The sequence below is a fragment of the Podarcis filfolensis genome (genome assembly GCF_964270895.1).
Source record: "Podarcis filfolensis genome assembly, chromosome: 9".
Classification (NCBI taxonomy): Eukaryota; Metazoa; Chordata; class Lepidosauria; order Squamata; family Lacertidae; genus Podarcis; species Podarcis filfolensis.
In genome coordinates, this window is record NC_139610.1 from 35,017,124 (window position 1) to 35,033,897 (window position 16,774).

General features: G+C 41.1%; 1 protein-coding gene across 5 annotated transcripts in view; it reads left to right on the forward strand.

Annotated features, from left to right (window-relative positions):
• MARCHF1 (membrane associated ring-CH-type finger 1) overlaps window positions 1–16,774 on the forward strand; it is a 114,415-nt gene that overhangs the window by 55,683 nt on the left and 41,958 nt on the right. For all 5 annotated transcript variants that reach the window (XM_083631345.1, XM_083631342.1, XM_083631343.1 and 2 more), the window contains one exon: window positions 15,516–15,566. In XM_083631345.1, the coding sequence (XP_083487471.1) occupies window positions 15,516–15,566 (51 nt within the window). The remainder of the gene's footprint in view (window positions 1–15,515; window positions 15,567–16,774) is intronic.

The following is a 16,774-nucleotide window of genomic DNA, read 5'->3' on the forward strand; positions in this document are numbered from 1 at the left end:
TGCAAATGATTCAAGTTAAATTTTGAGCAGCGGAGAAAGCTAGTACAACCGAATGGGCTCTATAGAGTGGTACAATTAATGAACTTACAGCATTTAGAAAATAAATCACTCGCAATGTTTCAAAAAATGTACTTTGAAATGTAGAAGTTAAAATGACAAATATAAGAGCAAAACGTTAAGTGCTTTGAGATAAATTAAGAAAAATATTTCATCTGCTAATCAGTCCTGAATTTAGTTTCATTGCATTGACTTCAGATTTGGAAAATGATGATCAAAATGAATATTTGTAAAATTGTTTTGCTGTATCCATTGTAGGAGGGAAAGGAAAGGTCTAAACTAATAAACTATTGTTTATTAGATATCAGTTGTGGAGCACTCCATTTCAGAAGTGTGGTAATGTTTCAATCAAAATCTAGATCCCTCCCCAATGTAGCTGCTATTTAGTATTGCTCAAGGACCAATAACATGCTTAACACAATGTTTATATTGGATCCCAGAGCTCTCTGGCTGTTGCCAAGGACTGAGAATGGAGTTCAGGTTTTACATGCTAAAAAGTATGGATGCACCTATCATTTATTGCTGTTCATTCCTTCTTGGCTATCAGCTTTGATCTGATTTAGGTAGTACCTAGGCATATAGTGATGCTCAGAAATGAGTTATAACTAGTGCCTAGATAGATGCCTATCATTTAGGGGAATAAGTAAGAATCCTATATAATGTCTGACAGTGCTATAAACACAGCAGTAGTTTATTCTCATCCATCATTTTGCAGGTCCTTGGGTATTCTTTTTGTTCGTTTAAGATTCCAGCACACAAGATTCTATAGTGCTTAGTGACCTTTATAGAACTGTAGTTTGTCCTTCAGAACATAGATAATAATTATCCTTGGGAGTCATAGTGCACAGAGTCTGCACTGATCTTGCATAAATCACATCTTTAATTTGCTCCAGTGATGGCAGTCTGAAAAATTATATGCCTATACTACCAGTCAGCATCTGGTCCATTCTCTTTAAAGAGCACTTAGCTGCTCCCCATTTTTCCCCCAAGGCAGTTTCTTGCTCTCTAATCTTTCAGCAAAAGTGTCTAGTAAGTTAGTCATTGGATGGATGCTGCTGCAACTTTTGACAAAAGAGGCAAATAAGGCTTCACAGAGGTTTAGTAAAACAATGAGGCATAAAAAGATAGTGCCTTATGAGCAAGCTTACTCTGAATTAATAACTGTTCATGACTTCTCTGCTAGGGAGAGACCGAAACATCTGAGCTCTAGAGTTTATGCCATCACTCTTTGCCTTGGTCTCTCACAATCAATAATTTTGTATTGAACACAGTTTATATGAACCTGGGCAGAGATTATTCCAAATTCAGATTGTGTTCTCGTATTATAACTTTTTTTATATAGCTTCTTTAGCTGATCAAGTATTCATGGCAATTTATTTTACAATCCCTGTATTTTCATATAGGTATATCATCACTTACCTTACATGATAAATGGGCATTATAAGACAGTTTACTTTCCATCTCAAATGACTTAAGAGGTGTGAGTTACCTGTCCGTTTTTTCTATGAGACTGAGTTTCGATGGTTTGGTGGAAGTCAGTTTTCTTCTGACTGTTGCCATAAAATGTTTCCAAACCTCACAAAATTTCTTCCTCTTCAGCATTCAAGCATTATTAGCTCCTGAAATGTGTAAGGTTTACAATTAGCTCAGTCATTTTGTAGAGTTGGTTTTTTTATTTGAATTGATCTGTAGAGCAAAGATATTTTTGTAGATAAAAAAAGTTAAGTAGATTGAACTGGGTATGTTTAGCCTGGAAAAGAGGAGGCGTATCTTCAAATATCTAAAGGGCTGACACATGGATGATGGAGCAAGCTTGTTTCCTCTGCTCCAGGGGGTATGGCCCAAACCAATGGCTCCAAGTTACAAGAAAAGATATTTTGACCAAACATCAGAAGGCACTTTCCAGTGGTAAGAGCTGCTTGACAGTAGAACCAAGTCCACTGGAAGATGGTGGAAAACCTCTTTCCTTGGAGGTTTTTAAGCAGAGGTTGGATGGCCATTTGTGATGGATGCTTTAGTTGAGATTCCCACATTGCAGGGCACTGACCCATTTGATCCTCTGGGTCCCTTCTGACTCCACAGTTCTATGATTCTGTGATTCAGTGTTTGGTATTTTCTTGCTGTTTTTATATTGCTGGTTTAAATCAGTGCTGTTAGCCTCCTTCATTCACTTGCTCTTTCCATTGCATATATTCCTGATATGTTTGAGGAAAAGCATCACCAACAAAACATTTTGGAAAAAATGATAATATACTTTTAAATAAATGTAAAATATACAGTGAGCACCTGTAAATTGATAAACATCTCTGGCAACTGTAAACGTATTCACTCAACAGCAAGTTCCAGTCCTCCAAGTCCTTCATCCCCATCTCCCTCTGTTAGGGCTCCTCTCCACTCTTTCTTACTAACGTTTCTCTCAATGAATTCTTGTTTAGGACCCCTCCCCTACTAGGCTCCAGATAAAATGAGCAGTACTCGATCTTATCCATTCCCCGCTTCACCATCAATTAAATTACCCATTCTTCCAACCTCACCCCTATAGTATGCAGCAAGGACACTTCTTCCTGATCCTCCTCCACATAAAGGGAATGCTCCAGTCTGTCCAGAGAATGAAAGATCAGGCTAACACAAAAAAATACAATGTGGCAAAAGATAAAAATCATCTGGTCAGTTCCATGTACTGCATGGCTAATGGAAAAGACACATAAGGTAATTGTTTCCTCAAAGCTTTTATCTGTAAACTCAGAATAAATGGAAGACTGTCATTTAAAAGACAGTGGATTGCTGATTTGATCTTAAACCTCATGTCTCTTTATATTAGCATATTTAGATTCAGGCTCCCTAAAATGCAATAAGTCAGCAAAGATTTTATTTATTTTTATTGTTAGATTATAACATTTTCTAATTGAAATAAATAGTTTTTAATATTTCATTTTGCACAAAACATGTGTAATATAGTAGGTATGCCTTCTGTTAAAGACACTATTTGCAATTTAGCATTTTCAATTCCTTATTAAACTGAACAGTCTGGTTACCATATTCAATTTTCCCCAAGCTGTTTTGTATTCAGTTGTATTCTGTAAAAGTAAGCTTTTAGAATAGAAAAGAGGAAAAATATTGTACTTAAGCAGAACTCCCCCAAAGCCTGATTATTAAATCAATCAATCAATAAATGTAAATCATTGCAGAATTGTAGAGCAGCCACATGTTTCATCACCTGATCTTAACACTTGATTGGGAGCTGCCCAGAGTGGCTGGGGAAGTTCAGCCAGATGGGCGGGGGATAAATAATAAATTATTATTATCTATGACTTTGCCTGCCAAGCTAGTTGGTTTGCACAGCTAAGCCATGATTTCCTGGACTATGTGTTTACCGGCAATAAACCATAATGTGTCTTAACCGTGGATTGTTTGAACACCCTACTCCATAAATTCATCCAGCTATAAAGACAAGAGGCAAGAGTAGCTGGAAAGCAAAACAAACATTGGGGGGAAATATGACTTGTTTCTCCAGTCATCTGGAGACAACCTGTGTTTAACTTGTGGTTTCTTAAACAACTCATGTCCTGTGCAAACCAGGCCACAGAGTAGCCTCTTCTATTCTCTAAAGTTGAAGAAATGACAGCTAGGTTTCTCTTCCTTCTGATTGATCTGGTATCGCTGTTGCACAGGCAGACAGGAGAGAAACCCTCTCATTTTCTCTCTACCCAGGCTATCCTCTGCTGCTTCTCATTGAGGGTGGTGAGTATTTTTCAGTACATTTGTGTATAAAGTAGGAAGTTGTCACTATGCCTCCAGTCTATCTATTTCAACAACTTATTTCTCAATGAATATAGGAAAGCAACTGATGTTTGATGTGGTGTTACCCTCATTGATGGGTTGTGCTGCAAGGCTCCATAGCAGGGATGGGGAATCTTTTTGGTCTAGTGGGCCTGATCCTTATTGGACCCTGACAACAGCCCTACACTTGGAACTTCCCAAGCCACAAGCATGGGGCTGACAGAGTTGCTTTATATAGAGATTAGCTGCATGATTGAGTTCCTCACAGAGACCTTGGTCATGTAGCCAATGTAATGGTCATGTAACCTGCCTCACACCCGATGACGCAAATGATGTCAGATGTTAGGAAGTTGAGTATGGGGAAAACAGCCTTGTGGGCCAAATTTGGCCCATGGGTCAGAGGTGCCCCATCCCTAACCTTTAGTCCTGTGTGGTCCACACAAAATTGAGGCTGAATGTGTCTGTAACGGTGAGCACCGCATTGTGCAACTCTGTCAGGTGATCTATGCCGTAGATGACAAGGTGGTGGTGTGTGGTTTTAAGTGGATGCAACAAGAATGCCACTAAGATTATCAAAACATTTTTTTTTTTTTTAGTTAGACAACTGCTTTGTGGAGTTACTGTGCTAGTGTCTGACACTTGATCACTTGATCAAAACCTAGCCCAGACCAGCTCAGGAAATCTCCAAGTCTAAGGAAAGGCTACATACTAGAGTGCACTTGTATTATGAATCCTTCTATGTTCTGGAGATATGGAAAGGAATCACATAGGCCTTCAGCATATTCTCCCTCTGCCCCTTCCCGCAAGCACAAAGGGAAGAGATTTCAAGTTTCTTGTTCTTAGCATGGCAAACTGTGGCCTGGGCAAACACCATTTGCCACATCAGCACACTTCCAAATCTCCCCATGGTCTGCTCTCCTGTCTGAATGGATTAAACCATAGTTCAGTTACAAAAGAGCTACAAATCCATCAGCTAAGGATTTCTACTAGAAAGGATTCTAGTAGAATCTAGTAGAATCTACTAGAAAGGATTCTAGTAGAAATAAAGGCTATATAACTGGCAAGATGAAGACTATCACAATGTAAGCATCTACTATGAACATACTATCACAATGTCTTAAAAGTTTTATTTCATTGATTTTTTGGGGTTGCAGACATCTTGTCATTAAGTGTAATCTCACAATGAATAGCTAATCATTGCAGCTTTATATTTCTACATTATGCCAGTTGCACAGGAAGGGAAAAAAAAGGAATAACCTTGGACACAGTAGTTTTTATTGGTAGAGAATATAACCTGTTGTCATGGAGATCAGCATGGAGCTTGCTTATGTGAGATGTTTGCTGCCATAGCTCTGTAAAAGCAGCATCTTAATGGAGAGTGAGGTCAGTGTTTGATCATAATAAATAGCTTTCATAGGCCATAGAGAGGGAGAAGAGGATACTTTTATTTGCATTTACCCTTCAAGCATTCACTTTTCAAATTCCATGTACAGTGGAACCTCGGTTTTCAATCATCTCGGAAGTTGAAAGTTCTGGCTTTTGAACGCCGAAAACCTGGAAGTAACTGCTTCAGTTTTTGAACGATTTTCAGAAGCTGAATGTGCCACACAGCTTCCGTTTTGAGTTTTCCTGTTGTATTGAGGCTTCCGTTTTTGGTTTTCGAACGTTTAGGACAGGCATAGGCAAACTCTGCCCTCCAGATGTTTTGGGGCTAGAACTCTCATCATCCCTAGCTAACACGACCAGTGGTCAGGGATGATGGGAGTTGTAGGCCCAAAACATCTGGAGGGCTGAGCTTGCCAATGCCTGGTTTAGGAAGTCCAACGATCTTCCGGAATGGATTATGTTCAAAAACCGAGGTTTCACTGTAAAATGTACCCTTTCATGAATATTTTTGGTGTCCAGGTATTTCCTTTTTTTAAAAAAAGTTGCTGTACCTTTACTGGTCAGCCATTGGATGGATGCTATAGAATATTTAATTTATTGCTTTTAGATTTCTTAGGAGCTTCCACCAAGGAGCTCATGGTAGCATTCATTACTTCACTCCTCATTTTATTCCCACAACAATCCTTCAATGTGATGATTGGCCCAAGGTCCCCCAGTGAGTTTCATGGCAAATTAAATTTGTTTTTGGAGCAAAATACAGAATATCCAAATAAATACAGCTGACAGGGCAAGTAAGATCCAGTGTTCTATTGTATATAAATTTGGCATGCAACAATAACCTGTTTGTGCAGTGGGAAAATAGCTACTGCATCTATTTTAATATATACAATTGGTAGACATAGAGTAGGAATGTGGCTCTTTCTGCAACTTGATAAAATTTAGCAATAGTGCTAAAAGAGCTATTAGACTACAAAAAATATTATTGAAGGAAAGTGTTAGGTACAACAAAACCTATTCTTGTAGTTATTTTACACTTTATGCTACATCAACATATAAGGTGCAGAATAACAGCCATTTCTTTTCAGCTCTCTGATTTCCAAGACTCTTATTCGCAAATTTGCTTTTTTATAAAAATGATTTCATGGAATGAATTGTGACCCCACGGCTTCTGTAAAGCAAATCTGCTCTGCTGCCATCCACTACCAATGTGCTTGGGAGTAAGTCCTACCCAACTCAGTGGGACTCATTTTTGAGTAGTGTGCAGGAATGTACTGTTAGGACGGTATGAAAAAGATCCACATTTTATATGCTGTAAATAAAATAAACAAGTTAGTTTTACAGCTCTGTACTAATTGAGGCACCTCTGTTCTGTGTATTTAATTAATGTACTTTTCTTTCTGAAATGCTTTTGGCTGTTTGTCAAGTACTTGGCTACTCTTTCATCTTGGATGTTAATTGACTGTTGTCTGCCAATTAGCATGGCCTGATGGATTTCCTTGCGAGCTATTCTGGCTCCCAAATAATTCAATTTGTCTTCTAAATTAACGAATCTAAACATTTATATTTTGTAGATAAATCTCTGCTCCACTAAGAACAGAGCTAGATGAAGTTCTGTCGCAACTCCCACCGCACTGCCACCAGATTGTAACGAACTACCCCCATCTCTGACACAATTGTATTATTATTATTATTATTATTATTATTATTATTATTATTATTGAAGCACAATTCAGCTGTTTTGCTTTCTCTACTTCAGGCTGAAAACTTTTACTTATCTATCCAGCCCTTTTACTCCTGCCACCTTGTATAAATACAAAGTCAAAGCCTTGGTTTACCAATCAGTAGCTATGCATAAGAGTGGTACAAAGCAGTGGAAAGCTTCACAAAATATATTTTACTTTAATTAACAATGTAAAAAGATGGTAATACTAATTCATATGTTGAACTTTACTTGGATACTGTTTCTTTAACTAAAAGGCTTACACACTATAACATTTAAGAAGACTATTCTAAGGGATTCAATTTATCACCTATAGGCATTGAGGACTCTACTTGCAGTCTTCACTCAGGTCCACAGCCTCATCTATCAGGCTTCTATCAGGACTTTTGATGGCACTATAAGGACTTTTGATAGACTTTTGATGTTCTATCAGGACTTTTGACAACCTTGATGGCAGAAAGTGAGGAGGAATTAAAGAACCTTTTATTGAGGGTGAAAGAGCAGAGCGCAAAATATGGTCTGAAGCTCAACATCAAAAAAACGAAGATCATGGCCACTGGTCCCATCACCTCCTGGCAAATAGAAGGGGAAGAAATGCAGGTAGTGAGAGATTTTACTTTCTTGGGCTCCATGATCACTGCAGATGGTGACAGCAGCCACTGAAACCTGGTGGGATAAGTCCCATGATTGGAATGTAATAATGGAGGGATACAATCTATTTCAGAGAAGCAGACCAGACAAGAAAGGAGGAGGAGTGGCGTTATATGTCAGGGATGTGTATACCTGTGAAGAGATCCAAGATTTAGAACCTCAAAGCCAAAGTGAGAGCATTTGGGTGAAAATTAAGGGAGAGAAGAATAACAGTGACCTCATTGTGGGAGTTTACTATAGATCCCCAAGCCAAAAGGAGGACATAGATGATGCCTTCCTGGAACAGATGGCCAAGCATGCAAAAGGAAGGGAGATAGTAGCAATGGGGGACTTCAGTTACCCGGATATTTGTTGGATGTCAAACTCAGCCAAGAGCATAAGGTCAAACTGATTCCTCACTGGCCTTGCAGACAACTTCATTGTCCAGAAAGTGGGAGAAGCAACAAGAGGAACAGCCATTTTAGATCTGGTCCTAACCAATGATGATGACCTGGTTAGTGGGGTAGAAGTGGCAGGATCATTAGGCGCGAGTGATCATGCTCTTCTGAAGTTTACTATACAGCGGAAAGGAGCAGCCAAGCATACTCGGACTCAATTTCTTGACTTTAAGAAAGCCGACTTCATAAAACTTAGGGAAGTGCTGGGTGAGATCCCATGGACAGTAATACTAAAAGGAAAGGGAGTTCATGATGGCTGGGAGTTTGTTAAGAGGGAGATAGTAAAAGCACAACTTCAGGCAATACCAATGAGACGGAAACATGGAAGGTGCCTAAAGAAGCCAGGGTGGCCATCTAAAGAACTTTTAACTGAGTTAAGATTAAAAAAGGATGTGTACAAAAAATGGAAAAGGGGGGAAACCACCAAAGAGGAATTCAAACAAATAGCCAGCACGTGTAGACACAAAGTCAGAAAAGCTAAAGCACAGAATGAACTCAGGCTTGCTAGAGAGGTTAAAAGCAACAAAAAAGGCTTTTATGGGTATGTTCGTAGCAAAAGGAAGAACAAAGAAACGGGTCACTCAGAGGAGAAGATGGTGAAATGCAAGCAGGGGACACAGAAAGGGCTGAACTCCTCAATGCCTTCTTTGCCTCAGTCTTCTCCGATAAAGAAAACAATGCCCGACCTGAAGAATTTGAAGCAAATGATTCAGCAGAGGAAACACAGCCCAGAATAACTAAGGAGATAGTACAAGAATACTTGGCTAGTTTAGATGTATTCAAGTCTCCAGGGTCAGATGATCTGCATCCAAGAGTATTAAAAGAACTGGCAGATGTGATCTCAGAACCACTGTCAGTCATCTTTGAGAATTCCTGGAGAACAGGCGATGTCCCGGCAGACTGGAGGCGGGCAAATGTTGTCCCTATTTTCAAAAAGGGGAAAAGAGAGGACCCAAATAATTACCGCCCGGTCAGTCTGACATCAATACCAGGGAGGATTCTGGAGCAGATCATTAAGCAAACAGTCTGTGAGCACCTAGAAAGGAATGCTGTGATCACCAATAGTCAGCATGGATTTCTGAAAAATAAGTCATGTCAGACTAACCTGATCTCGTTTTTTGACAGAATTACAAGCCTGGTAGATGAAGGGAACGCAGTGGATGTAGCCTACCTTGATTTCAGCAAGGCATTTGACAAGGTGCCCCATGATATTCTTGTAAAGAAGCTGGTAAAATGTGGTCTTGACTATGCTACCACTCAGTGGATTTGTAACTGGCTGACTGACCGAACCCAAAGGGTGCTCATCAATGGTTCCTCTTCATCCTGGAGAAGAGTGACTAGTGGGGTGCCACAGGGTTTTGTCTTGGGCCCGGTCTTATTCAACATCTTTATCAACGACTTGGATGATGGACTCAAGGGCATCCTGATCAAATTTGCAAATGACACCAAACTGGGAGGGGTGGCTAACACCCCAGAGGACAGGATCACACTTCAAAATGACCTTGACAGATTAGAGAACTGGGCCAACACAAACAAGATGAATTTTAACAGGGAGAAATGTAAAGTATTGCACTTGGGCAAAAAAAATGAGAGGCACAAATACAAGATGGGTGACACCTGGCTTGAGAGCAGTACATGTGAAAAGGATCTAGGAGTCTTGGTTGACCACAAACTTGACATGAGCCAACAGTGTGACGCGGCAGCTAAAAAAGCCAATGCAATTCTGGGCTGCATCAATAGGAGTATAGCATCTAGATCAAGGGAAGTAATAGTGCCACTGTATTTGCTCTGGTCAGACCTCACCTGGAGTACTGTGTCCAGTTCTGGGCACCACAGTTCAAGAAGGACACTGACAAACTGGAACGTGTCCAGAGGAGGGCAACCAAAATGGTCAAAGGCCTGGAAACGATGCCTTATGAGGAACGGCTAAGGGAGCTGGGCACGTTTAGCCTCGAGAAGAGGAGGTTAAGGGGTGATATGATAGCCATGTTCAAATATATAAAAGGATGTCACATAGAGGAGGGAGAAAGGTTGTTTTCTGCTGCTCCAGAGAAGCGAACACGGAGCAATGGTTCCAAACTACAAGAAAGAAGATTCCACCTAAACATTAGGAAGAACTTCCTGACAGTAAGAGCTGTTCGACAGTGGAATTTGCTGCCAAGGAGCGTGGTGGAGTCTCCTTCTTTGGAGGTCTTTAAGCAGAGGCTTGACAACCATATGTCAGGAGTGCTCTGATGGTGTTTCCTGCTTGGCAGGGGGTTGGACTCGATGGCCCTTGTGGTCTCTTCCAACTCTATGATTCTATGATTCTATGAAATTAAAAGACGCCTGCTTCTTGGGAGAAAAGCAATGACAAACCTAGACAGCATCTTAAAAAGTAGAGACATCACCTTGCCAACAAAGGTCCGTATAGTAAAAGCTATGGTTTTCCCAGTAGTGATGTATGGAAGTGAAAGGTGGACCATAAAGAAGGCTGATCGCCGAAGAATTGATGCTTTTGAATTATGGTGCTGGAGGAGACTCTTGAGAGTCCCATGGACTGCAAGAAGATCAAACCTATCCATTCTTAAGGAAGTCAGCCCTGAGTGCTCACAGGAAGGGCAGATCGTGAAGCTGAGGCTCCAATACTTTGGCCACCTGATGAGAAGAGAAGACTCCCTGGAAAAGGCCCTGATGTTGGGAAAGATGGAGGGCACAAGGAGAAGGGGATGACAGAGGACGAGATGGTTGGATGGTGTTCTCGAAGCTACCAGCATGAGTTTGATCAAACTGCGGGAGGCAGTGGAAGACAGAAGTGCCTGGCGTTCTCTGGTCCATGGGGTCACGAAGAGTCGGACACGACTAAACGACTAACCAACAACATCAGGACTTTTGCTGTAATCTTCAGTGCCAGCAAACTCTGCTTCGTCAGGTACTCAGCAACCCTACTTAATTGGTCTTAGAACTTTCTTGAAGGCTACCTCTGGGACAGTGACTTTCACCCAGAGACCTCCTCAGCTTCTGCGAGTCATTTCAGGTGTTGGCTTCTGTCAGGCATCTCAAACCTCTAAGCCTTTATGTTCTCTGCTTAGCGTCAGGTTCCAGCTCTACTGCTTCTGTCCTTTTCTTTGCTCACTTATTTACTGTGAAAGACCCACCAACTGACCTTGACTGTGGCTTGAGATTGCCTTTTTATTTCCCATCATTCATTCCAATTTGGGTTGAATTCCCTTTCCCCATCAGGTTCAATGAGAGGAGACAAAATATCCACTGATTAGACGAATCAAATCCTACCAATTTTCAGTTGCCTGTGGCTGTATATACTTTTATGAGTTTTTTTGGGGGGGGAGGGGGAAGCAGACTGTTTGCAAGATCCTTCTAACCCCTGGAGACCAACTAAGTTTGTTACTGGTATGAGCTTTTGTGTTAGCCACCTGCTGATCTCCTGTTGATCTCTTGCATATAAAAGTCAAAACAGTTTATATGCTGTGTACCCTTTACATTCAGTTGTGTGAATTCCCTTACACGTTTCTTCAAACCAAAACTTTACTTCAGAAATAGAATTTTTAAAAGCTTTAAATAAGGAAAGAAGAAATGGAACAGACATGTGCCTTTCATTCTTTCTTATATGTTTCGTATGCTGCATTTGAAGGTTAAAAAAGGTAAAGGGACCCCTGACAATTAGGTCCAGTCGTGACCGACTCTGGGGTTGCGGTGCTCATCTCGCTCTACAGGCCGAGGGAGCCGGCGTACAGCTTCCGGGTCATGTGGCCAGCATGACTAAGCCACTTCTGGCGAACCAGAGCAGCACACGGAAACACCGTTTACCTTCCCTCCAGAGCGGTACCTATTTATCTACTTGCACTTTGACGTGCTTTCGAACTGCTACGTTGGCAGGAGCAGGGACCGAGCAACGGGAGCTCACCCCGTCGCGGGGATTCGAACCGGCGACCTTCTGATCGGCAAGTCCTAGGCTCTGTGGGTTAACCCACAGCGCCACCCACGTCCCTATTTGAAGGTTAAATGTACTTTCATCAGAATGGGAAGAAGGAATACTAATCAAAGTGCTTAAATTTGATTGAGATACTGGAAAAAAGGATGATCAAAGATGGTAGTTGTGAGCCTCATTCTATAGATTTTCCTGGTGTAAAAAATTACCTATTCTCCTTTGTGGTTTGGAAAGGTGGGGACAGCATCTCTTTACTTCTGCTTCTTTCATATCTTTAGATTTTTTTCTTTTTTTTAAAAAAAAAAACCCCAATAGAACTTAGTATTGAGTGAGGCTTTGTTTTTATATACACTGGCCCTTGTCATAATTTTATTTTTGTTACATGCATAGCTTTTACACCAGCTTTTCATAACAGTTGCTCATTTATTTGACATTAACATGCCCGCTTCTCTAGAAATTGATATATACTTTCCAAAGAAGTAACCATGTTAATACTAACATATTACCACTAACTTTCTAAAGCAGAAATAGGAGTTCTAAAACAGAATCATTAAATGTTGAAGAGGACTATAGGCTTCTGTTGGGAGTCAAGGTGGAAAACATTAAATCTCAAGCAAGCTGTGTGATATATTTGTGCAGCCAGGAAGTCACGGACTGAGAGCCCAGCAAAATCCTTTATGGATAAAATTGCTAGGTGTTTTTTCTCTTCTTTCTAGGACCTACCTTCTTATATCTGTGTGACATTCATCACATGATGTCATACACATCTTCCAACGCCATGCAGGCCAGACTGACGTGGTGTAGCGGAAGTCTGCACTGGCCTGTGCAGTGATGGGAGATTCACCACAGGCCAGTTCAGCCTTCTACTAGGCCATGCAAGTCCCCCTGGTGTCAGGAGATGCTGCAGGGACTGGCTTGGGCTGGTGCGATGTTGCACCAGCCTGTGCAACATCTCCTGACACCATCTGAGCCAGTGCAGCTTTCAGCTAGGCCTTGCACCTGGCTCTGCCGGTGTCCCTTGCGCCTTGAATATTTGGGGGGCTGAGCCCTTAGCTAAGGAATATTCAAGGGGCTGATGACATCTCTGCCCCCTAGAGTTGGCATGCCTGACTCTCATGTATAGCCTGTGAATTGTGCTTGGAAACGTATAAATGATTTTAATTATAAAAGCATGCTTTAGCTGACAGGCTAGTGTACCTTGTACATGTTGCACAGCAACTTGAACATGTTTGCAGGCTGGGGGTAAAGGAAACAACAAAAATATACTTTGCTGTTCATACCTTTTGTAAAACTGTAAATGAATACTCAAGCTTCCTTAGCCTTAACCTAGTATTAAATGTTGGTGCACTCTCACATGCTATTAATGATTTCCAGGTACAGTGGTACCTCTGGTTGCGAACGCGATCCGTTCTGGAGGCCCGTTCGCAACATGAAAAGAACGCAACCCGCAGCGGCGCATCTGCGCACGCAGGGGTTGCAATTCACCGCTTCTGCACATGCGCGTGACGTCATTTTGCGCTTCTGCACATGTGTGAGTGGTGAAACCCGGAAGTAAGCCTTTCCAGTACTTCCGGGTCACCGCGGAACATAACCTGAAAGAATGTAACATGAAGCGGACGTAACATGAGGTATGACTGTAATTTAGGCATGAGCAAAGAAGCAACAGAAGGTGACTGTGACATGCTCAGACAAGTCAAAAACTAGGTTGTTACTTGGATGCATTGATTAATGTTGTAGGAAACTAAAGAAAAATTCCAGAGCTGAATAAGAGATACGTCTGACGGGGAAAATATATAAATAGTACTGTATTTTATTCTGTTGCCATAGATGTTCATAACCTAAATGCGCTTGACATATGCCTTAGCAATTAGCAAGTAACATCTGTAAATGCATTAATATTTATGGCAGTATCTTTACATATACATTGTGAAATGAACATAATTTTGCTCTTTTTTGTGCATAGGCTTTAGCTTAGCAATTCTAACTGAAGTATTGTGTGGAGACATCGTGAGCCACTGATTGCAGCTCTATCTCTGCTTGTGCCAGTGGTGCAGTTATGTTTTTTAAAGTACACAGAAAAGTCCAGTAAGCACCTCTCCCACCCATTGTGCCCACAACCATTTTTAGATATTCTCCTCTAGTTTCCCCTACCTCCCCGGCTTTTGCACCTCTGTCCAATTTTCCAAAGAACAAACTTGGCTGTAGTTGGGTGCACTTGTTTCTCCATATACACAAGGACAAAATTGTAGGTCATCCAACTATGATCTGTCCTACTAAGATGGTTTCCCTCTCAGAACATCACCACCTTCTCTTTTTTTGCTGCTTCTCAGGATGAAAAGAAATAGGGGCTTCATAGTTGAGATATTGCAGGGTGTTGTTGTCTAGAATCCTTACTGGAAACATAACAAATTAAAGCTTTGCTTGATGGTTGGTATCCCTCAAGGACTTAATCATTGGCAAGTTTCTGTAATATATGCCCACTTGTGTTGTGAGTTAAGTACCATTCAACTAGGAGGCATCTTTCTGCTGACCTGGGCATAACTACTGCTTAAGCCAGGGGTCAGCAAACTTACCGCACCTCGGGCTGGTGTCTCCAGCGCTGATCGCGTGGAGGAGCGCATGCCCATGTGCATGCACACACATTATTTCCAGTGCACTTCCGGGGCGGAGGAGCACAGGAAATAGCTTGTGCACATGTGCACAGGCCTCCTCTGACCCGGATATGCACCAGAAATAACGCTTGCGCATGTGCACAAGCTATTTCTGCTGCCCCTCCAACCCACGCAGCACAGCGCCGGTAAGAGCGGCTTGTAGCAGCGGGTGGCGGGGGTCGCCGTGGGCCGGATAAACGAGTCCCTTGGGCCTTATCTGGCCCGCACACCTTAGTTTGGGGACCCATGGCTTAAGAAATACTTTCCTTTGACTCCTTGTGTCTGTGTATGTGTATGTATATGTATATCATACATAACAATATCTAGCTGAGTTTTAGGGTCAGGCTCCATTCATATGAGTCAAGATAGTTTTATGCCTAGATGTACATGGTTTTCTTTGATTTGTAAATACGCTTTAAATATTGTTGGAAAATGTCTAGGATACATAGCTAGTTCTTCCTCATGTTCTTGGTGGCGTCCCACATATAGTGCCTGCAGCTGTGCAGAGCAACATTCAGAAGCTACAGAGACTGTCAGCTTTCTCTCTTTCCCAGATTTGACATTTATTAAGTAATTTTAAACAATGGCTAGAAACCAAAGAAATGCATAACTAGTTCCACATGCCCTAAGGGGCTTCTAACTTCCCTTCTTGGACAACAGATTGTGGGGATTTTTAAAATTATGATTAAAGCATAAAGATCTGCTGTGGAAAGAAGAAATAACTAAAATTCCTGAGGTCTTGAGCTTGCTTAAAGTCCTTCTTTGGATACCAGCTGGTAATCCTTCAATGGCATGAACTTTGTAGGTTTTCAGATGCTGAGAGTTAAAGCAAAAGATAATGCTGTGCAAATTTTAATTTTCTGGTTTAGACAGAAGCTAAGCAACCTTTACTATTCTTTTTACAGAATGAGAAATCTCCAGGCCGCTCAACAAGCCGCTCAAGTAACATTTCAAAGGTAAGTTACGAACTACTCTCAGGCAGACCTAGTGTGACATATACTGTTTTTGCTGTAATCTGAGGCACACTTACTTGGGAGTGAGTCCCATTGAATACAGTAGAACGTAAACATGAGTATGATTGGGCTGCATTTTTAAATGGGCTTTGTAATACTTTGAGTATGTTTTCATTTAACACTAAACTGTGGTTTAGCATTACAAGAATGAGCTGAAGCAAGCCTTGATCGCAGACACCTCTCCCATAGCCTCTATTCCTCTCAACAAGGAGAAAGTCTGGAAGCTTCTCTTTTGCTGTGTTGTCTAAATAGAAAACTGTGGTTAACCTCAACTATGGTTTGTTCAAGTGAGCTATAAACTATGGTTTGAAATTGAATTTTTCAGCAAACCATAGTTAAAATTAACCATATTTTGTCCCAGTTCAGATTTCATGAAAAGCTGTGGTTAATTTAAAACAGAAGTGAAAGCTTCCCAATACCTTCTTGTGGCTGCACTGGAGAAGGGAATATGCATGCCTAAGAATCACTATGGCTTGCTCTCATAGTACTAAACCAAGGTTTTGCCTTATACTTCTCTCCCCACCCAAGGCCAAGATGTGTCACTCTGGAAACAAGCCACATCTCACTGAAGTCAACAGTATAAAGTCCATTGGCTTCACTAGATCTGAATATTGCTCTCTCAAACCTTCCGTTCCCTATATGTGTGTGTGTTTGTGTGTCTAAATTTATTTTACAGACTCTTGACAAATTGCCTTCCATATATTTTCACATTTCAAAAGCAGGTTGAAGATATAGATATTCAGCCTGCTCCATAATGTTTGTGGTGCCAAGAGCACAGGAGATTATGGAAGGAGATTAATAAGTTTTATAATAATAGTCATTTGGAGCATGAAAATCAGATTAGGTGAAAACTCTGAATAAATGGAGAAAGAAATTGATTTCCTGAGTCTGAATGAATAAGGAAGAAATAGCTGCATTTTGTGGCCACTAAACATAGTTGACCAAGCTGCTGAGCAAGATACGAGAAGGTGAGCACTACATCAGAGGGTAATATGAACAGTAACTTATTACACCTGAAGGCACGGTAGTTGCTAGGTGTTTGTGAAAGCAGCGGCATTCTAGAGTAAACCTGCCAACCTAGGCAAGCAATTGTAAATCTCTTTCCCCCCACCTGCCAAATTTACTGTTCCTCTTGATATTCATTTATACAG